Source organism: Perissodus microlepis, chromosome 14 (genome assembly GCF_051167445.1).
Source record: "Perissodus microlepis isolate ML-2025 ecotype Zambia chromosome 14, ASM5116744v1, whole genome shotgun sequence".
NCBI lineage: Eukaryota > Metazoa > Chordata > Actinopteri > Cichliformes > Cichlidae > Perissodus > Perissodus microlepis.
The window spans coordinates 16,279,480-16,306,885 of NC_140474.1; the positions used below are offsets into that span (position 1 = coordinate 16,279,480).

Here is a 27,406-nt window from a genome sequence, read left to right on the forward strand (position 1 = left end):
GGGTGTTATCATTACAGATTCATGTGTGTCATCACTGTGTGTGTCACATATGTGTGTCGCATATAGACACAAAGCACAAATTATTTACACTCATGGGAAAAAGAAGATTTTCACAAGATTACTCACAGTACACCCTTACTTCCATATGAATTCAGAGGATATGTAGCAGTCAGGTGCTCTTAATCAGATTCACTTGATTGATCGTCAGTAAGTCTGAGCACATCTATAAAGACAGACATTTGCTATTCTGGAGCATTCAAGTGTGCGTCAACAAAATCTTGCCAGGAGTGGACATCACAGCATCACAGTCCTTAGGACTTTTTTTTTAACCTCATTCCATCCAGATTGAAGAAATTTTAATAAGTAACTGTGTTGTATAGTATTATCTTTCAGAGAAGCCAGTGGTTACCTCATTGATGCAAAGGTATGTTGTGCCTGTGGTATAGCTTGTATGGTAGTCTTTCTTGGTTTTGTATTATCTTTGTCTGTATACTACGGTGGCTGGGAAGTGTAAATCGCAACAAATTAAAAAACCCGCAACAAATTACAAAAACCCGCAACAAATCACAAAAACCCGCAACAAATCACAAAAACCCGCAACAAATTACAAAAACCCGCAACAAATCACAAAAACCCACAACAAATTAAAAAACCCCACAACAAATTAAAAAACCCCCACAACAAATCACAAAAACCCGCAACAAATTAAAAACCCCACAACAAATTAAAAACCCCACAACAAATTAAAAAAAACCCGCAACAAATTTAAAAAACCCCACAACAAATTATAAATCCTTGACGGAAAGGGATTGTCTGAAATACCGGAAGTGATACAACGATTAGCCTAATAGGGCTTTTGGAGCGTGATGTCACGAGAGGGGGCGTGGCCAGGATTTTTGGTTGAGGCGCCATGTTTTTGGGCCAAACAAAGCGCTAGCGAAAGAGGCGTGAATGGATAACACCAGCTATGGTTCATACTTGCTGTGCGGTCGGTTGTAAAGTTAGATCGCAAGACCGGCAAGGGAATAAGGTTGAAAATGGTTTATCTTTTCATTCTTTCCCCACCTGGAAGCAACATGAGGCAGCTCATGTATCGGATGTTACCAAAAGAAGGCGTCTTCTCTTCCATCTCCAAATATCTGTTGGTGTGCTCCAGACATTTTCATTCCGGTAAGTTATAGATATGTTCATATCACTCTTTATCCGGTCTTTAAGTCTGACATCACTAGCCGTGTCTGGGCTCAAACGCCACTGCAGGTCCATAAATCACACCATCACTGTGGCATCACTGAGAGTTGAAAAACTATCTAAAGTCTTTCATCTGTAATACAATGATCAGCGTTCTGCTCTACCATGTGCAACAATTGAGTTTATCATCCAGGCAACCATGAAAACGAAACGGAATTTGTGACATTTAACAGAGTTAGAAATTAGCAGGAAGTTAGCTCGCTAGCTTCCATCTAAATGAGGGATTTTGGAAACAAATTCAAACGTACAGCTCTGCTATCACTTCCAACATAAATGAAGACAGAAAACTAAACAGCAGTGACGTTTGTAGGGTACTGTGAGTAAAATGCGTTTGATTTTCTCTCGAACATTCAAATTAGTGCAATCATAAATTCGTTAATGAGGGGCAAATTACAGTGAGAACATGTGGAGGCTCTGGCTAAGATCACACTGCATGACTTTTTTGACCCTATGCGACCCATATCCAATCATGGTATGACAGTGTAAAAACAGCACAAATCCGATCTGGGTCACTTTCGTATGTGGTACTGAATCCGATACATATCTGATGTTTTAGAAAGCAACTGCTGTTTGAATGGTCATGTCGCATTAATTCCGTCTTTTATGTCACTGACACAAAACATATGCCAATTATCAGCGCTGGAGAAGCGCCCGAGAAGACATTGAGAACACATGAGCGCTTCGTGTCCATCCCGTGTAGATGTCAACTGTTGGGAAGACAATGTGAACATTTTATTTATACTGTAAAATCTGCAGATTCTGACAGAAACTGCAACTATCCTTTGAAGCACCGCTCCTCTCTAAAACAGCAATTAGGATAATTATTAGGCCATATATATATATAACAAAATAACTTAAAGCAAAATTGGAGAACGCAAAGTCTGCTTTTGCGCATGCGGGCCACTTTGAGGGTTCACAAAGGAGCGCGTTTGCTGTCACATTTTATTTGTAGTGTGAACAAGCAGACACAAAAAAATCAGATTTAAATATAAAAATCGGAATTGAGCATTAAGACCTGCAGTGTGAACATAGCCATAGTGAGTTCAGTGCACTGATGTGACATTGTCCTGAAGGATTTAGTTATTCTCAATGGTTAAAGAAATTGCAATTATTTATTCATATTTATTATAAATAATCCTAATTATATATCTTGCTTCCATGTTTGTGTCCTGTGTCACAAAAAATACATTTTTTACTATAATACATTGATTAATGACCTGCAGAATCTCCTTATCATATTACGTGTCCATAATTGTCACCTAAAGTCAAACTTTATGCTTTCTCCATCTTGAAAGTGATGACATCCTTGCATTACATACTTTAGGTTCATTTTCTGAAGGCAGGTTTCTGAAAGAGAACAGGCAGATTTGGAATATAACATGCAGCGTTCTAGATGGATGCATAAAAAAGAAAAAGAAAAATTACATGTATGTGCTAACTTTCTAAACACTTTGTTACATTTATGATAAATGGATTAGAAAGTAGATAAAACACATTTATGTCGGCCTTGGCTCATTAAAGTCCTTGTCTTTAAATTAACTTTGTATGTTTCAGGTACTGCACTCTCAAAGACTGAATGAACCAGCATTGCAGCCATGGGTCATTGTGAGCATCACAGGGAAGGTTGAAGCCGCCCACTGCACCTGTATGGCCGGAGTTGTGGAGACCTGCAGCCATGTCACTGCTCTTCTGTTTAAAGTAGAAGCAACAGTGTTGATCCGTGGCACAAGGACTGTTACAGATGAACCTGCATACTGGGTTTTGCCTGGTAATATGACCAAGATACAGCCAGAGGTTGGCCATAAGATAGACTTCTCCTCTTCAGCTGCCCAAAAAAAGGCTCTCGATCAAAACATAAACAGACCATCCGTATTGAAAGGTAAAAGGAGCCGTCCTCAAAAAAGAAAAATCCCACCTGCTACTGTGGAGGAGTTGTCACTGCTATTGGATACTTTGCTGGAACGCAGTAAAGCTGTGGGTTGTGGGAATGACCCATAATGTTTTATCTAGGGGTCTAGATTTATGCCTGAAGTGCACTGCCATATAAATAATTTGCATTTACTGAATATGTACTGACTGAGTACCACTGTTCAAAAGTTGAATAAAGAAACAAACCAATTTTTGCCTTTTTTTAAAAATTAAAACCACTTTATAGAACATCACATCAGTTACAATGTAGAATCCATGTCATTTATAGTTTACAAATGACAAAATGTTTACACAAAATCATGACAGCGTTTACATGATATCACCCACTACTAACACTACTTAATTTACTGTATCTTTTGAAAAATTAACGCTATTTATACAGCACAAGACTTAAGAATATTTAACAAGAGCAAGTTTCATTTTTCCCTGGTTTTACTACCACACTGTTCACTAAAATGCAGCAAACCTTCACCATCTTATCCAGAAGGGTCACCTCTTCACCCTCACACGGAATAAGTAATCTGATTGGCATGGTGGTATGTTTGAAGCAGGGATTTCGGAGTGCTCATTGTGTAGCGCTGGAACACAGTCATGATGTGTTTAATCCATTTCATTGGCTGGTTTGCCTGCAATAATGGCACATAATTAGCAACTCTATAAATAGAACGTAGTTCTGCCAAATCACTCATTAGGATGTTTGTTCTAATTTCCTTCGCAAATAAAACTAATAGGCTATAAAGAGTGATATGAACATAGAGGGCCAAAACTTTCACTGGCAGCTGGTAAAAATAGAGCTCGCTCTCTCTGAGGTTGAAGGCGTAGCCCCAAAATCTGCCGGAGCTGAGACGGAATCTCTCTTCCAAGGGGTTAACGGATGCTGGCTGAACCCTACAAAGATGCATTTGTGTGACTTGCGCTGGAGTCGCAGAACCCCTGTAGCTGGTTACAGGGGTCTGGGCGAGCAGGATCAGGTGGGCAGGTCTGGGATCCATGTTCTTAAAGAAAAGAGAGAAAGTCTTTTTTTCTTTTTCTGAAAAAAAAAAAAGAGCTAGGGTTGATAACTAATTTATCAGTTAAATTTAAGATTAAATGTTAGATTATTTATTCTGAGTGTGAGACAGCCAGCGAGCCTATGGCAGAGAAGGTAAGAATCATTCCGGAGCTGAGACGGGGCTAGTAAGACGGACAATTTAGGCTGTGCGCTGGATGTGAGAAGAGGGGTCCTGTGTAGAAAAGACTAAGGTTTTTCACGGGATTTCCCTGTTATCACGTATAAGGTTTTGGGGATACAGGGGAGTCCCTATTAAGTTATCCTATCGGGGTTAGGAGTGGTGCGAGTTGGGACAAAGAGGAAGGGTTTTTTCAGGAATTTTTTTTTCCTGTTAACTTATCTAACGTTTTGGGGATAGAGGGGAGACGCCGGTTTTTTTTGGGGATCGGACTTTGATTCTCAATTTCCTAGTTCGGATTAAACAAATGCAAATAAATTGAAATAAAGTTTTCCACGGGGGCATGCAGCCTGTATGTCTCGCCATACTGAACGTTACAAAAGCACAAGTTTAACTAAGCACATTAGTAAGGTTTAACAGATTTTTCACACATACACACTCACATACACACATAGGCGCGTGCACGGGCGCAGGCGCGCACACACCCGTGGACCAGAACAGATGGCATTTTTTGGCCATAAAAACAAGTAAAAACTTTTTTCTTTTGCTTAAAATGAGAAAAGTGCTATTGATGATAAAAATTATATATTTATAACAATCAGATATTTTTTTGAAAATTAAAGAGTTGTGAAATATGAAATTTTTTATTAATATGATATTTTTATGGCTACCATATGTTTTATAAAATCACTTGTTTGACATAAGGGATATCCCTCTTTCTGTGCAGCAAGCAACAGGCGCACCTCGGAAACGGAGGGTGCCCTTACTCGCAGCAAATGAGCGGGAGTAAAAAAATGCATATTTTCCCCAATCATGCAGCACTTTCAGAAGTTTTACAAATGAATATTGCAGTGGAGGTTCTTTTTTTTCCCCCTTTTCTTTTCATCAACCCTGACACCATGCCCTGGCATGATGTCAGGGTTATTTTTAGTCACAAGGGAGGCGTGGTCTTAAAAGTATTTAAGCAGCTATGTTTGCCTCTTCTTCTGCATCTCAGTGTCAGATAACCAAAAGGCTCCCAGATGATTCCGTTTTGGACTCTCGGATTTGGTAGGCGAATTTCCCACCTTTACTGAAATCGATTTTGAATAATTTGAATAACTTATTTTCCTTAACTTTACAGTAATTCTTATCTGCCTGTTCTTTCAGTTTGTTTAATTATTGGCTTCAGCACTGCTCATGGTAAGTAGGTTTTATTTTTATTTATTTATTTAATGAGCTCAGAATAAAGGGCCACTGATGTTTGTTGTGAGCTTGCCTGTGTTGAAGAAAGTGGAGATAAAACAAAGCACCATGTGTAATTTAAAATGTAAATCATATCCTACTCGTTAAATTAAAGCATTATTATTTTAAAAATAAATGCTCTTTGTTTATGTGTAAAGCCTATTTAATCTATTTGAAATATTAATTTAACTAAATCTGAGTAAGCGATGAGTGGATGCTTAGAGGGGGCTTTTTTTCTTTTTTTTATGAAAGAATTTCATGAAAGTACACAGAAAAGGTTTCCATAGCCAGGTACCAAACTATTATTATTGTTGGGTTTTTGCTTTGTGTTTTTCCACTTTCAGCTGTGTTTGCAAACCTTTGTCGGGAATGCGCTGCCTGTGTTTCGTCATAAGATAATAATTTACAGGGGCTTTATAGAAAAGTGAATGGTAATTGATTTGGCAGAGAGTTATGCGTGTATGCGGTACACTGATACTGTACTCGTCTCTAAAGAAGAACTGGAGGGCATTTTTGTTTTTCACCTTTTAAAGTCTGAACAATGCTGAATGTATTATATTCGTTTAGAACACCAGCTGACATATTAACACGTTTTAGCTTGTTAATGCCATGACTCACAGCTTTGACTTTACGTTGGTTGGCAGAGCCTGCAGCTGGAGCAAATGCCGCCTCCAAAAACCACTGTTCCCGGTAAGTCGACTCTTTCTCAATTGTTTCTCAAAAGTTGTGTTAAAACAACCCCCCCAAAAAGTGATGTATTTCGACCATTATTAGGTCAAGCACTGACCTGGAGGCTCAGGGAACCCATGACGATTATGATGTTCCTCAGAAGAATAGGATAAACAAATAAGGAGGGGGGGAGTCCAGCATCAATAAATATATAGTGTTCAAGTTAAAAGTTTAACTACTAAATAGACAAACAAGTAAATTATACATTTCACATCACATTGGTGTAAAGTGACTGTTGGACCAGGACTGGTTCATAAAGTATTTCTGAAAATTTCTCTGGAGCACATTTCAGTAAACTAAAGTAATCTAAACACAAGACACTGGAAATAGGAAACTATCACAATCAGTGGCGGGGGGGGGGGCTTATTGGGCTTAAGCCCGGGTTGTTTTTTCAGAAGCCCGGGGTCTTTTGGAGTGTAATTTTTTCATAGTTAGATGCCTGGCTGACACTGTATAAAACAAAAACTACACACAATATTCGAAGCACATAGTGCACACTGTGGGAATTTACGACTGTGCGTAAATCCCCCTCAGACACTAAGCGGGGCGGGGCAGCTGCTGCCTGCGAGTGCGCTGTTAGAGAGGCAGACAGAGGAGAACTGAAGTTCAACCAGGTACCAAAGCAAATAATTCGTACTGTACAAATAATGTAAATATGACGGTGTATCACGAAAGATTGATATCAAACTGATCACTTGACCCATATTACATTACTTGCTCTTCGAGTGAATCAACAAATGGCGAAATGAAAAGCCGAACAACAACAATGCTGTTTCTTTAGAGAGTCTTAGCTTACATGTGTGTTTATTTCATATTTTCAGTTGTTACCCTCCGCGGCTAAATGAATCGGTTTCAGTAATGCACTGATATACAAGAATGGACATAAGGGGCTTCTTTCAAAAAAAAAACTCTGGTAGTATTTTATATATTATGCTTTGTATGTTGTTCAGTATATTTCTATGCAAAACAAGAGGAACTTCAATACACAGCAGTATATTCACAGTTGAAACCAGATATTTACATACACTTTATGGAAAACACAAGAACATTTTTTTACTGTACAACATCAATTTAGAGTAAACTTGTTTTGTTTTGGTTAAATAAATATTGAAATATCTTTTGAATTAGTTAAATGTCAGAATAAAGAGAGACAGAGCTGTCTATTTTTTATCACTTTCATCAAATTTAGGAGTACATATACACTAAGTTTATTGTTAATTAATAAGAAAACTCCAGACGATTCCATTCTGAGCTGAAGAAGCTTCTGATAGGTTAGTAGAGTCCATGTGAGTAAATTGGTGGCACAGCTGTGGATGCATATAAGGCAAAACACAGAGCCTGTTTCTTTGAAATGGGAAAATCAAGAGATGTCAACCAAAACACCAGGAAAAGAATCGTGGAGCTCCATAAGTGTGGCTCAATTTTGAATACAATTTGGTGCCATTTGCAATTAAGAAATACAGATAGTTTCTCTCTTTACTCTTAAAGTTAACAAATATGTTTTTTATATTTATCAATCTAAAAAAAAATAAACATTTAGTCTGATTTGATGTTACAATTAAAAAAGTGTTTTTATCTGAAGAGTGTGTAAATATCTGGTTTCAACTGTATATTTGATGATTGTCAGCACAAAGAGGGAGAGAGAGGAACAGAGAGGGAGAGAGAGGAACAGAGAGGGAGATGGAGAATGAGGACAGAACAGAGATGGAACAAGAGCAGGTGAGACACCGTATCATATATGGTACTCATGTATCTCGTACCTAGTGTTTCTTTTTAGGTTTGTTATTTTTCAAATTCTATATTTATTAAGTTATGCAGGCTTGTTTGCACAACAAGGCTAAACAATTATATAAACTTTTCTCAATCTAAATAGTGGACTTTGGTAGAATTAAAAAATAAGTGTAGTGCAGGTATATGATGATTTTTAGTGCTACTATCATCTAGCTCTGATTCTTGTTCTGTCTTGGTTAAGTCCTCAGTAGTCCTGATTTTGAACTCTTGTAGTCCTGTTTTAATTCCGGATCAGTTCTGGGACTGGTTGAATTGGGGTTTAGTCCCTGTGTCTTGATACAGCCCTGATTTTGCTCTGCCTTGCTGCTTAATTAAAAAACTAGTTTAAGGTGTCCTGCATATGTGATATATTTTTTTCCTATATGAAGTCATTCTTTTTTGAACAAAACTCAAAACAGAGCCTATTAATCTTTTTCATTCATTTCTACACCCCCCCCCCCCCCCCCCCCCCCAAAAAAAAAAAAAAAAAAAAAAAAAATCCCACATGCATACTACCCTTTATGGCTAAGCCCCGGGTGTTTCAAATGTCTGGCTCCGCCTCTGATCAGAATAATACGCTAAGTAAGAACCACAGAGAAATGGGGACCTGCAGACACAATAAAAAATATAACATACACCATGAGAGCACTTCTAACACAGAAATTTAAGTGTTTGGCAAGATATAATGTTCAATAAATATTAGCTCTAAATGAGTAAGTAGCCATTGTGAAATTGTGTTTTGCTTGTGGCTCCAAGGGTTAGGGGTGCATCTGTAGTTTGGATGAGTTGAAAATATGTGACTGAAGACAATATGTAAAGTGAAACAAGCTTCAGGTAAACTTTTCACTTTAAGTAGAAACTTGAGGAAGAATCTATCTAATTCTGAATAAGCATCATCAGCATATCATCATGAGTAAGAGAAGGAGGACCCAACCATCCGGGGTGTAGATACATGTATCTATGTCTAATACTTTGCATTCAAAGATTATGGACACCCATGTTACTGTTCCAAATGTTTAGTGATAGTCCATCAGAGGGCGGTATAAGAATATAAGGGGGAAGTGGGAAAAGTCTTATACACATTATCCTCCCTTATTATTATTATCTTTAATACGTATAACATGCTATAATTGCTGGGGAAAAAAATCAATTATATGATCAACAGTATAGAACGCTGCTGAACACTGAGGTCTAGCAGGACAAGCACTGAGATGAGTCCATTATCAGAAGCCATGAAACGATCATTTGTAACCTTCAATGATTGACTAAATCATCCAGGTAAGGAGTCTCAGACTCAAGTCTCAGGCTCAGACTGAAGAAGTCATTTGGATGAGTAGCGAAACGTTTCTCCCACTGAAAAATGTCACGTCCAGATGAACTGAATCAACTTTCTGGGACTTCAATAATGTGTTTCTGCACTGTAAGGATTTCTGAAAGTGCCTTGAGGCCGCCGTTGTTGTGATTTGGCACAGACACGGAGCCATGGTGCCATGCTGCAAACAGGCAGAGATGTGTGTTATGAAACCCACAGGCATCACTCTCACCTGACTGAACAGAGAGCAACCTTAGTTTATTGGCCAATCTTTTACACACACACAGCAACTTCCAACATGGCAACCTATCCGCCTCTCATCCAGCAGTCCACCTTTATATACTCTCAGACCACGCCTTCTCAATTCAAACTGGCCTATGACAGAATCCCTCCAGAGAGGAGGAAAGAAAAACAAAGAAGATTAGTTTTCACAAATAATCCTAAAATGATCATTTACTTGTCAAAATGAAGCAGACATGTCATATATACATACAGAATTTAAAGGTCATTTCACATTTCAAATTACTTTAAAGTTCTGCAAATGGTTGAGCAACCAAGCACCTACTCTTGCTAGCTCACATCCTATAAAAAAGCTGCCTTTTTTATAGGATTTTCGGGCTTCCTGAGAAGCTAGAATTATGGGCAGGTTGTGGGGCATCAAATACTAATTTCACTTAATGTTATGTAAATCAATTTATGACATTTATGTAAAGTTTGTTTTCTGGATTTTTGGCTGATATTGACTTAATCCTTCATGGTATACATTCAGCAAGCTGCTGGAAACATTCTTCAGAGATTTTGGTGAATAATGACTTGATAACGTCAAACATTTGCTGCAGATATCTCTTTGAAAGAGATCTCTTTCAATCACATCCCAAAGGTGCTCTGTTGGATTGAGAACTGGTGACTGCGCTGGTCATTTAAGTACAGTGAGCTTGTCATGTTCAAAAAACTAGTTTGATATGGTTTGAGACTCATCAGAATATTTTGTCAGTCTTCTGTTTTCCAATTTTAGTGAGTCCTGAATTCTAGTTTCAGTTTCCTGTTCCTAGCTGACAGGAGGAGCAGGCGTGCTCTGCTTAAAGGTTTGACATGTTATGTTCAGAGATGGTTTTCTGCATATCTTGTTTCTTGGTTGTAACAAGTTGTGATTTCAGTTTCTGAAATAGTCAGAACAGACTCTCCAGCATCAACAATCATTCCATGTTCATAGTCACTTCAGTTTCAACTGTCAGCAGGTTTTCTTGAGCATGTCTACATGTCTAAATGCTCTGAGTCGCTCCCTTTTAATTAGGTGATTGGATATTAGCATTAAAAAGGAGCAGAAGTATACTTAATGAAATAGATAGTGAGTGTAAATGTACTGCTGTTGACAGTTATAGATTCTTTTTCTTTTTTTGACAGCTCCCTTTAGGAGTTGCAAAAACTGATCATCTTCCTCCATCTCACCCTATCTCTTGCATCCTCTTCTATCACACCAGCCCTCTGCATGTCCTCCTTCAATATATTCACAAATCTAATCTGGGATCTTTTCCTCTTGCCTGACAGCTTCATATTTAACATTCTTTATCCTTTGTCCAATATATCCTGCGTGCATTCTCTTCTTCACCTTCTTTATGCACTGTCTATTGCTTTTGATTTAAACTCGTTTACCTTCACCAAATCTACTCTTATGTTATAATGTTATGCATGTGGAATAGAAATGAGTGACAGGGATAATATCCTGGGTTTTGTTATCTGTGCTTTTTTAGAAAAGACTGCAGTGGAACACAGTATGACATCCAGGAGGCTGCTTGCTGTGAAAACAAACTTCATCCAGGTTCAAATCTGTTTTGTTGTGGAAAGGAGCCTTACAATCCTGCTACAGCCACTTGTTGTAAAGTTCAACATGAAAAGATCCTCACAGGTAATGAATTTGTGAATTAGCTAACTAAAAGCCAATGTTAATTTGACTTTGTAAATGTGAAAGAAACAGAGTGCCTGAATGTAAAGAAGCAGCTTCAGTGTTTTACTGTTTTGTTGTTTTCATTTACGCGTCGGGAATCAGGACGGTCTCTTTAAACTCCTGTTTTGGTAGCTGCAGTTTGCAGAAAAGTTAAATTGCACTACTTGAGATTAAAAAGGTTAATATTAATACTTTACAAATTAAACTTGCAGATGATTGTATAAACTTCCTACTTTGGTTTGAAAAGCTACATTACGTTTAACCCCCTTACCCAATCAGCAATGACTTTGATTCAACTTGAAGCATATATATTGTGCTTTATAAGACAAGAAACATCCAAATATAGAAGACAACCACATCTAAATTTTAAGAGTCTGCCAAAAAAAATATTCATCATTGGTCGATCCATCTGCTAGCACTCAGTGTTAGATGTTTCAATTTATTCACTGGGTTAGGGTTCGGCAGAAGAAGTTTATTTTAGTTTTTCGTTAAGTCAATCTTGCATTCTTCCATTTTGTTCTTATAATGGTTGCAGTACATGAAGAAATACAACAAAAGATTAAAAATTTATCGTCACAGTTTTCATCCAGCCCATAATTTATTCCAAGCAAGAGATTTTATGCTCAAATATAAGAAAAACCTACCGGGATACTTTTAGACTCAACTGTTTGCTTCTTTAAACTTCTGAACTTCCTTGCAGTGATTTCATTACCATAAACCACTCGCAATAACAAATTTTCTGTTGTTTACAATAAGCTATCTTGTTTTTACAGCCAATATTACTCAGGGTCTGAGTGAAAAGGTGTCCAAGTGCTGTGACCTGAAGGCCTACAACCCAGTCAATGAAATATGTTGTCAATCATCCATCATATCAAAACCTGGACCAATGGCTGAATGCTATGGTAAAGGTGAGCAGACATACTGATGGAAAAGAAGACTAAATTACATCTTCATTACAAATCATTACTGTCAGTGAAATGTTATTAATTAAACACAGAAACATTATTGGTTTTTCAGTAGAAAAATTGTACAATTCTGTGAAATGTACTCCATTCAAACATTTTGAGGATACTGGAGCAGCTTCTCAGTTGAGTTATATTTGAAGTAAAAATTTTAAAAATGACAATGATCTTTTCCACAGATGTTTTTGATAAGGACAAGCAGTTGTGTTGTGGTCCAGCTGATAATAAGACAATTCTGGTGAGGAATTCCCGTCACCATGAGTGCTGTGGTCACAGCCAGTATGACACTGAGACTCAGTGCTGCTGTTCAAATGAGGAGAAGTTGGAGATACAATCGAAGGATTCATCCTGCTGTGTCAGGAATTTCACTCCAGGTCAGCTCAGTACATAATAGCATGTCATACTTTGCTGAATGGATTTCATGACATTTTTTTGTAGTTTGAGTCCAACTTTACATATCAGTCTTTAGGTATGTCAAACTGAGGTGTGTCATGCAATGTTCCCTCTAAGCTGCTCGCGTGCACAATTGCACACTGCTGGCACGGTCTCTGCGCACAGAAAATCTGTGTTGCGCACAAAAAAAAAATCTAACCTGAATTGAATTTAAAATAAATACGTTAACAAGTCTGTTTCGCAGTGTTAGTATCTAAGTGACTGGCTTCTCCCGTATGGGATTAGAACGATGCCACCTTATCCCATAGTTCAGCCAATGATGCGATTCACATTCGTATATACGCAGCTAGTCAACGTCGACAGGCTATGACAGCGTCCTTATGTGCCGACACCGGTGTTTTAGCTAGCAAAGCGGCGTGGCTGATGTGGAGTGAAGCCACGTTAATGACAACGTGTACAACCATTGGAGATGTGAGCAGGACAGACGGAACAATTGACGGAAAAAGTGTGGACTATACCACAATTTAAAAACTATACCAGTTTTTACATTGTGTTGATAGGCCACGTAAAACCATAGTTATGATAAAAAAAAATATATATATATATGCAATGTTTGTTTTTTTTCCCCCATCGTTGTTTATATTTACTGCGGGAAGAAACGGTAAAAACGCTGTTCTATAAGGAAAATGCTTGAAAGCACTCTCCGCCTTTGAGCAAAAACAGCCCCCTTCCCAACCCCCCTAGCCTTTCCTATTGGTGGAAAAATGTACCATGTGGACCAATCAAAAAATGATATGGTAATATGGCTTTTAGTTGTTTAGGAAACGGGGAAGTTTTAGGAGTTGCGGCGGTGTTTTGAGATGTGAGAGATTTGCGACATTTAGCGCAAATCTTGTGTAGTTAGTGTGTAGTGTAGTCAATAGTTTTGTTGTGTGTGTCAGAACAATGAGGCGACTGCTGAATGTTACAGGTGTTACAGCAGTGATACATCTCCTGTTGTCAGGCCTGCAGGTATCAGGCTGTTGTTCTCCTTTATCTCATAGTGGACAGAAATTATTTTTTGGAGTGGCACAAATAATTTGTGCGGCATCAAATTTGATGCAGAACAGCTGATTGTTCTGTAAATATTTTTGAAATGTTTATTTAAAAAAATGCCTTGGCTGCATTTTAGGTAAACAGCTGCAAGAAACTTTGTTGTTTGCAAAACTCAGTTACTTTTTTGAAGAAGTAACTATATAATTAATTGCCCAACATTGGTCATTATATACTGTATTTTGCAGACAGAGAGTTACAGGACTTTCTCCCAGACCACAGAGTCATAATACAAGTCAGAGCTTTATAAAATAAAAACTAAAAAAAGAAAGTTGTTTTTTCAAAATTGGAGTTCAAGTTATTTTTAGTTCCAATAGTGTTAACATACTACACACGTCATGAAGATTTTTTTTAAATTTTCATTGTAAGTGGGCTAAAGCAGTTAATTAAAAGTAGTCTAACATAAATGTAAATGCTGTAATTTGATTATTTTAATAAACCATATAACTTGGATGGATTCAATGCTGGAGTGACCACAGTGCACACGTCTGCTGTTGCTCACAGAGGTCCAATTGTCCGCTTGGACCACTGTGAGCAAGTGTCCGATTTACGATATGGAAAATAAGTTGTGTTGTGGTTTAAATAATGTTAAAAAGATCCTGACAAGGAAGTCCAGAGATCATGTGTGCTGTCATCATGGCCAGTTCAACGTCAAAACTGAATGCTGCTGTTATAAGAATCATAGTGCTGAAGTACAGTTGAAGAATTCGCCTTGGTGTGAGTCAACTATATTTGAATGTGGGAACTTCATGTCACACTGTGATTCTCAAATTAAGTACAGTACTTTTAATATTAAATTCAGTTTTGTTGTTGTTTGTTTTGTTGTTTTTTGTGTTTTTTTGTCTGTTTGTTTTGGTTAATGAAAACTTTGCGCTTTATATCCACAGGTATGAAACAGCAGGTAAGTGCTGTGTTTCGAGAGATACCCCACGAAGATATGAAAACAAGACTGTGTGTGTGTGTCTGTGTGTGTTAAATCATTTATTTAATTTTTCAGATAATCAAGCTCCAACCCAAATGGTAAGTTAATGGAAACGTTTTGCTATCATTTCACGCCTCGACCAGTACGGCTTTTTTATTATCCATCTAATCATCAATGCCATTCATTCATACTTTGCAGTAAAAATTACTGTAGTTCCACTTTGTATACCATCAGTGCACTTTACATAGTTAAGTACCTTATATAGAGAGAAACTCAGCAATCCCTTTTTGAGCATGTGTTAGTGTGAACCTTTTTGGTTGTTTGTTTTGGTCAGAATGTATGTCTTTACAATAACCTGAAAGATTAAAAATGATGTTAAGGACACTTAGGAGATCCTTTCCATCGATCCTTCGCATATGTGAAGAAAAAATATTCTGCATCATGGCACAGATGCCTAATGACATTAAGTGTGTATCTATGAGAGGCCAGTCTCTTTGACAAAAACTCTGAATGGAAATGTTATTTTAGCTTGGTCAAATATTCCAACAGTTCAAATAACACATGGGCTTATAACTGCCATTCTGCCTTATCTGACACATGGCTGCATTTTGCACACCAGTGTTGTGTGCAATTGTATGTGATAACTGACTCCCAGAAAAATATAACTATAGCATGATTGGAGGTCAAGGATTAGAAACCAACCAAACTTCCAGAAAATCATTAAACCCATTACTGCACTGAAATGTGCATAAAATTTAAATATAAGTTGTGCGGCCTACATTATAAAACAAATTGTTTCCATACTTCTTTTCTTTTTTTTAAATTTAATGTGATATGGACTGTTTTGTGTTGATTGTTGCCTGTTTTACACACATCCACAGCACTGAACCAAACACACATCTCTGTGGGTCGTCGTGTTACAATCCAAAGCAAAATCGCTGCTGTGAGAGTAACCACAAGCCTCACTCACTCGACAACTCAGGTGTCACTATCTGTTTGTTTGTTTGCCTTTGTTTTGTAGTTGTTTTGGTTGTTACTACTGTATTACATCACTCTGTGGTGTATGTAGTATGTAGCTATGTAGTAGAGTAAGTTGAACAAGTAACCTCACCCCAACAAGGCAGTTAGAGCTGAGTGAGCAATTGTTTCTTTGTCATGTTTGTCTTATGTGTATCATTGTAAAAAAACAAAGAATTACTTGAACGCGTCATTTGTTCCTGTGGTACTTATAATTTTGGAAAATACCTCTAGGGGTAAACAGTTAAAACAAAAGAAAGAACATTGTTTTAAAGAACCTCTAGTGGATTTAGTGGAATGTAGTATTGAGAATGCAAACCGACATGATACCCAAAGAAGCAGTAGCAGCAAAACATAAAAAGAAGGATTTTACCTTCCTACCTGTGTTTGACATATTCATCCACCCCCCCCCCCTTTCTACAATCAGCTGAGCCATGCTCTAGGATTTCTAGCCTTTTTTTTTGTCCAAGTTAACAAACTATGAGCTCACAATAATGCGATTTTGTCATGATCATTCTTGTAGGAACTTGCATTGATAGTCATGAAACATTACTATGTTATTGTAGCAACAACAGGAAGAAGAAATTGGTCATATAATTATCAGTTATTATACACATTCTTGAGCTTATCTCAGCTCTTGACAGGTCACGGGTCTAATGGTAAATTAAGAGATGATGAGATCATGACTATGCAAGAAATAAGAGGGGGAAATTAGATAGAAGAAGTCTGGGTGTCTGTCTGAACTCGTTCATTGTTAGTGGAAATCAAAAAGTGTAACAATGTTTTTACATCACTTGAAATTCAGGACAGTTCAAAGGATGTGAAAACACATAAGCTCTGACTTCAAAGAGTGAATGAGTTACAACTTGCTCGCTATATCTCCTTTCTCCTCTTTCTATTCTCTAAACCCCCCTGTTTAGGTCAAAGGAAGGCCACAGCCACCGTGTATAACCCACATACTCAGGTCTGCTGCGATGGACGTGTATCTCCGTGGAAGCCTTGGATCGATCAGGTAATGTACTAATTGCTCCCCAGCCTCTACTGGGAAAAATGATCAAACCACCATTTCCACTGAAAGTTGAAAATCTAAAGCACTGTTTTACTGAAGCAGAAAAATGTTTTAAAGCATACATACCTTTTATTATTAAATTCAATCATATAGCTTTACAATGTAGAAAGTTGGCAAGAGGTGCAGGCCACTGCTTTCACACAGTGCCAGAGGCTGGATTCTATCTCTGTTTTCTACGTGTAAAATTCCCTTAACACCGTCCGTGTCACAAGCAATGGCGGGAACTCAAGCGCAGAGCAGAGTTCAGTCCCAAAAACAGAGTTTTATTTACACAATCACCAGGTGCAGAATATTTACAGTGGAGGAAATGCGGGGTTCCTAGGGTCCAGGGGGAAAATCCGGGAAGGGGAAGCTCTCTCACACACGCTCTCTTCTTCACACACGTCCACACAGCGGGTAGTTTACGGGTCCGGGAAAACTATTCATAAGAGAGATTGGTTAAGCAAAATCACAGATTTACACACAAAACTTCACTGAGGCTAGAGTCTCACTAACGTGTCTTGCACAATCATCCAGTGATGAGACTGTCTGCGTCCTGGCTTTAAATGGCAAACACATAATGGCAGCCTGATGCTCAATAGGTGTGTGGACCAAGGGCGGAAGCCCACGGAGAGCTCCGCCCATGCAGCAGGGCGAGAGAAAGAGAGAGTAAACAAAAACACATGTAGCCTTGCGGGGCCGGCCGGGCAGACACGGGGACCATGATAGTCCGTATTCATTACTGCCAATACAAAAGGATCAAAAGTCTGGTAAGGCTAAAAGACTGTAGAAACATAATGCATGGATGTTACATGTATGTAATGCAGAATTTTTGCAAGTGTTTTATGTTCTTAATTTGCATTTTTCATCTGTTTTTTCTTCATAACTCATGCATTTCTCTGTTTAGCTTTGAATGTGTAAACTAGAGAGTCTGGTTGTGTCTGCTTGCACAGTTTACTGTATTATGTCTGATTCTTCAAGTGCTGTGGAGAGATGCCGTATGGCTCGGCACAACGTGGAGTTCTGTGTTGTAATAAGACCTTGTACGAGGGCAGAGATGATGGAGAGGAATGTTCAGAGATGGGTATTCCTTACAACCCGGCTAAAGGGACCATGTGTTGTTCTCAGTTTCACGGCAGCCCAGGACAACACTGCTGTGGGATAGAAATTTACCAGCCTCGTACTGAGATCTGCTGCAATGGACACAGGTGATTGTGTGCATGTGTTCTGTTTACTTGCTTTACATTGCTGATAAAATCCTGTGAAAAGGGATTTCTTCTTTTGTTTTATCTGATTAGTATCTAATGGCTCCCGTTTTGAATTTAGTCAGTCAGAGCAGCTGGGAGCATGGAAACTAGTTTAATGTATTGTCTTCTGAGTGAGGGTTAAGGGTAACCTAGAGAAGTAGAATGAAACATTTTTCATAGCTGATGATTTCATATGGTTTCTAAGACACACAGACAGTTACGTAACAAACTTTGCCCTGCCTTTCGTTTGGTTCCCAGGACTCTTAAAATACAATTCTTTCAGTCTGTGTGGTGTCTCATTGTGTTCCGTGTCTTGTTTCTGTGAGGTCATGACTCATCTTAGAGCTAAAGTATTTAGCTATTGCATCATTAAGTATTTTGCAATTTGAAGTGACACATTTGAATTTAATATATAAATTATTGCCCAGCTCACCAGGTATTTTTACTCAGGATTCACTTTTATGGTTATCTCTGTTGGAGTTGAACTGGTTGACTTTTTGGCTGCTCTTGAGTCTGTTTCCAGTTGCAGTAGCTGTCAAAGTGCATTTGGTATAAATGCTTTCTATGTAGACAATGACTGAGAGCTTAAAGTGCAGCTCTGATGTTCTGCTTTCAGTACACAGCTTGTGTAAAGACTGTGAAATGAAGAAGTTAGCTTCCAGAATGACATCCAACACTATACATAAAGACTCTGTCACAGGATAACCCATGCCTCTGGAGGACTAAGACTTCGTATGGCCCACAAAACACTAAGATGGCAATTTCTATTGTTTTATATCTAGCCGAAAGAATAGAGTTGTCTCAGTGAATGTGACACTAATGCTGCTGTGAACCACTTCTTTATTAGTTTGTTTCAAGTGGTAAGTAGGTTAGATAAAATACATATTTCTGTTAATATTAGCATTTCCCAAGTCATCATCTTCATACTATAAAATAATTGTGCAGGGGGCCTATGCATTCAAACTATTTATTGCAAAGTTAAATTGTCAGTATTGATAATTCAACTTATCTGGGATGTTTGAGGTTTACTCTGTTCCATAATGCAATCACTTTGGAGATCCAGACTGCCAAACAGGCAATGGTAAGTTCCAAGTCCCCTATAGTAGGGAGGATTGGGATCTTACCAGGTAAAAACAGAGGGAATGTTGTCAGTCAAAGATAAGTGGAAGTGGAAGTGGAAATGGATGGATGAATGGATGGATGGATGGATGGATGGATAGATGGAGTCAAATTTGTGAGATAATTAATTAATGCTTGCATGGTTTGTTCTGGGGGAGGGGCTTAAGCTTTATAAGCCTGGGTTGTTGCTCCTGAAGAGGAGTTTAAGGTGCAACTGTAAGAGTAAAGCTAGTAGCCCAACAGTCACGAGTCTAGCCTTTTGGAGTTTCATGTAGTTGATTTATAATTTTCCATAGTTTTTTTTAAACAATCTTAAGTTTGTTGGCACAAGTTTCTTCATTGGTTGTTCATTCCACTAACCTGGTAATCACATTTTTTTGTAAATAAACTGCATGCAAGAATTCCGGCCTCAAAGTGTGTTTCCTCCATTTCATCTGTTGCCTCCTTACAGACTCATCTAACTCAGCCTCTTACAAACATAATTATTTATTTTTGTCAATATTTTTAATTTATTTGTCCCTCTGTTTTCCAACCAGACATCTGAAATCAGAAAACATTCACTGCTGTGGGGTCAAAGCCTACAACATTAAAGACCCACAGATGAAGTGCTGTGCAGGAACACTGCACAATCTGACATCATTAGACAAGCATGGAGGGGATATGCAGTGCTGCGGATCCATTCTGCAAAAGCCACAGGTAGAATTAGTAATGATGTTATGAAAATCTGTTGTTTGTTCATCTTATTCGTGTATTCCACTGTATTATGTCATTAGATTTAACACAGCTAAGTTGGCCTCCCTGTCCCATAACCTTTCACACTGTGTGTCTTGTTTACAGTGGCCTATCATTGTTAAAGCGCCTCTTTCTGACTGGTGTCTTCTGCCTCTTGGTGTCATTTCAAAATGACGCATAAACCATGATTTGATCAATATGAAAATGGAAAAAAGAAACAACTGTTGAAAAGTTAGATTTCTTGAGCTTTTTAACTATTTCAGAGTCCTGTCTGTAATTTTGAAGCAACATGAATAACACTGGTAAAGTAGAGAAACTGATATGGGCCTGAGGGGTAAACAGGAAACCGCAACTCTCTCTCTAACTGCATAACTGAACTACAAATCCAAAATATATTTAACTTAAGCACAGTCACTGGAGCTACTTGGCCAACTGTTAAAAACTTTTCATAAACATTTAGAGGCTTTTTTAAAGCAGATTAATCATCTTGTGTGTACATTTTATGATTCTTTCTGCAAAAGCTAGATTCACAACAATTCGGTACAGATTATTAGCAAAAGAAGCCATTCTAATCTGAACCAGCAATAATTATCAGGGTTGATGAACCATTCTAATCACTTCCTTTCAAATGCTTCATCTCTCTATCTTGAAACTGTTTGCTGGAGTTATTTACTGTATATTTGACAGTCAGACTGACTTTAGTCAAAGTAATCTTTTCTATTAATCTCCAAAAATGTACCTGATACCAGCTCTGTATCAACATTACAGGCTGAAGTTGACTTTATGGCTTGCCTGAACTAACACAGTGTTCAATGAGTCCAATCAATCATGCTTTTATTTAACATAAAATGCTATATATCTTTTCAAAAACCAGGACATTTGCTGCTCAAGTGAGGACAAAGAGGTGCTCTACTCTGCCAAGACAGGGTTCAGATGCTGTGGTCACCTTTACTATAACACCACCCTGTGGTCATGCTGTGCTGGGGGGCTGAGAAGAATCCATGAACCAGGACAGGATCAGAGAAAGATGATTAATGGTCTGTTGTGTCTGATGAGATGTTCTCTCACAAAGTGTATCTTCAGTGTATGTCATATTATCTCAATGCCACAGCCCAGATTCTGTATTTAACCAATAACAAACCAATAATGTTCTTTTTTTTAGGATCCAGACTTCTATCTGTGGATAATCTGAACAAAATCGATCTTTGCAAAGAAAGTAAGATATCATCTGTTATTTAGATTTTTGTTTTTTAAATATCAGAACAAATGCTGTTTACAAGTATATGTAAAGTACTTGTGTGTCTCATTGTTTAGTGCACATTGGGACTGTGGAAAGTGTGTCGCTGCAGAGCATTGTGTTCAGGAGTGTGCTGAAGGTCCACGGAATGGAGGCCAAAGTGAAAGCTCTGCCTTTGCCTTACGTCCTGGAAAGAGATGATCGCTGCAGCTCCCCTAAACTGATTGCTGGAAAGACCTACTTCTTTAACAAAGTTAATGTTTTCATTGATTTCAATCATGACTCTGTTCTTCAGTCACTCCATTTCATTATTTCCAAATGTTCATCACTAGTCACCACTGGCTGATGTATACGTGGTCAGTTTGGATCTGTTACTCTCTTCTTTGAAGTTCTTTTTTTCCCACATATTTACTCACAGTGTTGGCTTTATCACTCAAAAAAGTAATTAATTACAAATTACATTACACTGGTTAACATTATTTTACAAAGTAATTTGTTACCATATTTATTATGGTTGCATTGCAACCTAATATACTAACCCCAAATCGCTCTCTGATGCACCCATCACAGTGTGAATGTTAGCTCGAACTTAAACACAGGAAGAAGTCGTTGTATGAATGTGTGAATGAGGGACGCTATATAAAGCGCTTTGAGTGCTCAGACAGGGTAGAAAAGTGTTATATAGAAGAACCTGCCCATTTATCAGTAGTATACAATACTTCACATGATGTGTTGTTTATACATTACTCTGCCTGTGTCCAGCCAAACCATGTTGCTCTGTTGTTTAACACATCCCAAGATGTCGTATCACAGACAGAATTTAGGTACTTTAAGTAAAGAAAACAAAAAACAACGTAGCTTTTCACTTCAGTTTTACGGGGATTCACATTGTAGTGATTCACACAACTTGACAATAATCAATACTGTAACACAGCAAGCTGGTGCACAATGTTGTTGCTCAAATCTAAATTTGAACAAAATCTAAATGTAACTTTGGTTCTTGCACTGAACTAAAACATAAGTGACAACTGTTTGCACGTCCTTGAACCATACAACTGAATACTTGTGGTAAAGTCCATGATGTACTGTGATTGTTAATTCTAATGAATGATAAACACTTAGTGACAATATCAAGAATACAAATATGTTAGAAGGACCCACTAAAATTTTCATGAATTTCTGTTTCTTTGAATGTGATTCATGTAAAATAGTTGTGGAAATGGTAAGGATAGGTATGGGAATTTAAGAATGGTAAAGAATTTAGTAAGGATTTGGGGGACATTTAAGCTATAAGCAAACATAAACACTGCCTGTTTGATTTAGTGACTTTGTTGTTTATATATATATATATATATATATATATATATATATATATATATATGTATATATGTGTGTGTGTGTGTGTGTGTGTGTGTGTTTAATATTTGAATGGACCTGTTATCCTTTAAGGATTCAAATAAATAAATACAAACATTAATTAAACCTGCTGTGTTTTCTCTTGTTTTGAAATAGCTTCTCGATACTAAAAAGCAACGTGAGCAAGCAATCTAAAAGGTCCAAAATGATCTACCCAACCAATATACCTCTGTTTGGCCTCTTAATGTAGCTTTCATTGTTAATAATAATTATATCTGCTCAAAACTCAACTGACTTATAGTTTCTTTGAGCATTTTCTAACATAGTCATATCTGAGCATTACACTTTTTTGTGTCTTTGCACAACATAAATTATAGTCAACAATATAGTTTTGTATCAAAGATGCCAGAAAAAATAGGCTAAAAGAAGAAAAAAAAAACCCTCAAAATACTTTCCATTTTACTATTATCAGTTGCGTGGGTCATCAGCAACAATCTCTGATAGTCATTTTGATCATAAAAACGTTTTTGTGTTTATATTCACAGATGTTTCTTTCAGCTGATTTTAAAATTTCATGCGTGATTACATCCTGTTCTTCCCATGTGCAGGTACATTTACCTTAATTCGCCATCTCCCCTCTGAAATCCACATAAAAAACAAAACAAAACACAATCACAAATCCCAAACCTCAAATCTCAGTAAGTCATGTTTGTATTATTTTATTTAAATATTCTTCTGCCAAAGTTGAATGCTGGTGAAAAGGAAACTCTTACAAATACATATGCAAAACACCCGTGTGACATCTTTGAGTAGCCAAGCTGCCTTCTGTTGAAATCAGTCCACAATACACACAATTTGTTTTTTTCTCTCTCTATATATAATATTAAAAATCTGCCTAAATGCTGCAAATGAGGGGAGACACCTCATAAATATCTTAGATTAATGTCTGAATCTTAACGATGACGTTAATAAATACTTAGCATCTCATGGCACTCACGATAAGAACAAAAAAAGAAAAGAAAGAAAGAAAAATCAATAGCGATGTGCCCATTTACGCACGTGTTAAAGCTATTGTATAACTTCAGCACACAGACGGGTCATGATTTGACAGCTTAAGATGCTTTGTGTTCTGCACACTTTATAGATCAGCTGTAGCGCAGACTTCAGGTTTACACGGCGGAATAGTTTGTCAGCAGTCTTCAGCGAATCCTGCGCTCCACCTTAGTTATTAGGCTATATCTATAACTCCGAAAACATTTTAAGGTTTCATGAACTTTTTATCTGTGCTGTTTGTTACATAAAAGTTTTCAGTTCGATTCCGCAAAAATTCCATGAATGTGAACTTATTTTCACTAACACTAACTTGTAGTGGTGTGTCGGTCGCGAACGAAACGGCTCTTAGAGCTGGATTTTGGAAGTGAACGACGAGAGCAGACTCCTTATTGGGAGCCATGGTTTTTTTTTTTCTTTCTCTCACCCTCGCTCTCTCTCGCACTTTTCTTCCGCTTCACTCCGCACATGAGCCTTGTGCTTTGCACTGGGAAGATGGGCGGAAGTTATGCTCTCAGTAGCACAGAGCTGGAGGGAAAGAGAGAGAAAGAGAGTCAGGGACAACAACATCACATTAGAAAAGTATAGTAATCATCCACAACTATTTTCAGTTGCGGATGATAAAGGATTCAGAAAGTTTATTCATGCAGGCCCATATGACAGAGAATATGCATCTTCTTTTTGTTTTCATATTTTAATTTATATTTAATTGTGTTGTGGTTTGCAGTGTTTTATGTTGTTTCATTTTAAATTTGTTTAAAAGGAAAAAGCTGAAAATTTAAATAGTTAAAAGTTAAAATGTGAATAGTTGGTTTTTGTATTATATGATTTATTTATTACATTTTATGTGGAGTGAATAAATAAAAGTATATTTATGGTGGCCCCTACAGACAAAGCACGTACAAACTCCAAAACACGTACAAAACACAACAGAAGTGCTCCAGGATGCTAGGGGCAGTGTTGAGCTTTTTTTACCTAGTGGCTGCACATCCAGGAAGTACCAACGACCGGATTTGGTGTGTGGTAGTAACAAGTAAATGAACATTTTTTTTAAAATATTTGAATATATATGAGTGCTTGTGTATGAATACACAAACAATACACATATGCTTTCAACTGTGTAATTTAAGTGATCTAGGTAGCTCTGCTTCGGAATTTGTACATGCTTTTTGGAGTTTGCTTTGTCTCTAGGGGCCACTGTATATATTTATATATAAACATATATAAATAAAACCACTTTTTTTTTTACATTAGTAAATCCTTTTGTGCATAATTTTATATTGTTGTTAATAATAAATTAATTAAAGCAACGAAACAACCTGAAGATCCGGTTGGGAGCCGAAAGAGCCGTCTCTTTTTAGTGAGCCGAGCCGAAAGAGCCGGTTCTCTAAAAAGAGCTGGAAATCACATCACTACTAACTTGATTAATGACAGTTTTTCGAAGAAACATCAGGTGAAATTTGTGATTGCATAACTGTCACAGTGGTTTTGCAGATGTACGTCACGCTCTCTCAACCGTTGAACCAACAGTAATTAAGTTTTGGCTTGAACGGAAACCTTTTGTACTGGATGCCAAAGTAGGGACGATTTATAAAAAAAAGAAATGCATATTTTGTGTGCAACTTTTAGAAAGACAAATATCTTCACCTTCAGAGAGTCTCTATAATAAAATTTCTTTTTTTTTTGTCCGGGATGACGTTAAATTCATGTGTTAAATTGTTTTTTACATGTAAGATTACATTTATTTTCCAGTCAAGAACAACAACAGTAGGAAACATATCTCTCGCTGTAAATTTCTTCCCGCTTTTGTTCTGCATTTAAAAATTTCAAATCACAATAACGTTGCAGCATTGGTATTTAAGGATTAAGTGAAAATAAATAGGCGTAATTTGTCCGAGCAGCCCCCCAGTTCTCAGGACCACAGACTGTCCCCAGCAATTTCGAACAAAGTGTTTCATCTTTATATCAGAAACACGATTCTCCTTCAGCTGCCTCTCATTGATATGAATTGCGAGGCTTTTCAGATCAATGGGAGGCAGAAAGAAACTCGCTTCTTCGTTGATATAGAAAGACATAGCCAGTTTATTTTAATAATGATCAATGTAATCTACCAAAACTGACTTTGATTAATGAGTCACAAACGAGCACACCGCACGATAGCGCAGTTAGTGTAAGAGCAGGTTTTACGTGTTCAAGAGGCAGATCTAGGATCATGCTGACGCTCTGTTGTAAGTGATTTTTATTTTATTATCATTCATTCTTTTTTATCTTTGACATTATTTAGCTCAATAATTTTCAAGAGAAATTGCATTTAAGTTTGATTTTTTTTTATTTCTAGGAGTACTGCATTTTTCAATCTATGGAACTGAAAAATAAAACAGGATTTTGTTTTTAGTAAATGACGTTTGAGGTATTTTTTGTGGATGTAGTGAAAACATGTTTGTGTGTTTTACTGAGTGTTGGTTTGAAGATACAGGTGTTTGTTAGTTTTTCTGTGGTTCAATTATAAAGGTGATTGGTTAATTCAGTTTTATTTACACAGCACCAAATCACAACAACAGTTGCCCAAAGACACTTTATATTGTAAGGTAGATCCTACAGTAACACATACAGAGAAAAACCTAACTTGGATGACCTCCTATGAGCAAGTGATTTGGCAAAAGTGGTGTTGTGTGGTGTTAGTTCAGCAGGCATTACACACACACGCAGGTAGGAACAGAGGATTACCGGAGATAACGCCTTTCTTTATTTTTCTTTTTCTTCTTCAAAAACCACAACCAGAACAACATACTCACTAGCGCCCTGTAGCACTTCTGGTAAATGCATCTACAGAACAAATGCAATAGTATGTGTGGACACAACAAGTGGGAAGGAAAAACTCAACCATCTGCTGCGACCGGTTGGGGTGAGGGGTGGAAGACAGGAAAAAGACATGCTGTGGAAGAGAGCCAGAGATTGATACCAAGAAAAAACAGTTGGTTAGAAATGCCAACTGTTGCTTCATTCTGTGTAGGTTAGTGATGTAGAAAGACAAGTTGTAAGCGATATAGAACTTTTTATATTTGCTCTAATAGTATTTGCACATCAGAACCAGTTTGTGTTACTTGTTAATTGTCCCCTTTTAGTACTTTGCTGGCCTCATTCTCCATCTAACATGACTGTCAATGAACCATATTTACATTTTACTTTATTTCAAGCAGCCACATGAATAATAAAATATTAAATTGTAGTTAAAGATCTGAAAATGTATCGAAATTTGATTGAGAAAATGAAGAAACCTTTTCTCTCAGAGAAGAGTTGTTCCTCTAAGGCAGGGGTACCCAATCCCAGTCCTCGAGAGCAACTATCCTGCAGCTTTTAGATGCTTCCCTACTCCAACACAGCTGAATCAACTGGTTTGATTACCTCTTTAGCATGCCATCAAGTTTGACAAAGGCCTGATAACAAGCTATTCATTTGATTCAGGTGTGTCGGAACATGGACGCATCTAAAAGCTGCAGGACGGTAGCTCTCGAGGACTGGGATTGGGCACCCCTGCTCTAAGGTTATTATAGGGTTTTTTAATTTGTTTGTTCACAAGATGGAGCCAAAGTGCTTCAAAATTGCAAAGTCATCATTAAGTGAAAAGAGATAGTGGAAAGCTGTGGGTTGGCAACCACAGGAGTGAATCCAAAGTCTCATTCCCTCACTACTCCCATGTGTATTTAAGCCCTGTGTTTCCTCTGCCCTTTGTTGCGCCGTACCCTCACTATGCTGTGTTTCGTCCCTCCGTGTTCAAAGTGATTCCTGGTTCAGTTTCTAGTGTTTTAGTTTTCTTCTTTTGAGTTTTGTTTTGTATTTGTCGTAGTGATTTCCAGTAATATAGCTGCCACTTTCAGTTAAATTTGGTGTACTGTTTTTTTCCA

General features: G+C 37.5%; 1 protein-coding gene across 3 annotated transcripts; it reads left to right on the forward strand.

Moving 5' to 3' along the window:
• Positions 1-661: 661 nt before the first annotated feature.
• LOC146373723 (uncharacterized) lies at positions 662-22,463 on the forward strand. Of its 3 annotated transcripts, none has more exons than XM_084950922.1 (16): positions 662-1,170; positions 2,803-5,396; positions 5,496-5,528; positions 6,215-6,260; positions 11,133-11,287; positions 12,100-12,234; positions 12,468-12,662; positions 14,661-14,674; positions 14,771-14,793; positions 15,577-15,677; positions 16,633-16,724; positions 17,889-17,968; positions 19,663-19,822; positions 20,733-20,895; positions 21,021-21,074; positions 21,173-22,463. In XM_084950922.1, the coding sequence occupies exons 2-16, from the start codon at positions 5,369-5,371 to the stop codon at positions 21,439-21,441; spliced, it is 1,548 nt and encodes a 515-aa protein (XP_084807048.1). In that variant the 5' UTR covers positions 662-1,170; positions 2,803-5,368; the 3' UTR covers positions 21,442-22,463. The 3 variants fall into 3 exon arrangements, with proteins under 3 accessions (XP_084807048.1, XP_084807047.1, XP_084807049.1); XM_084950921.1 differs by having other exon boundaries at positions 17,742-17,968; positions 21,173-22,461; XM_084950923.1 differs by having other exon boundaries at positions 17,742-17,968; positions 21,150-21,234.
• Positions 22,464-27,406: the final 4,943 nt, after the last annotated feature.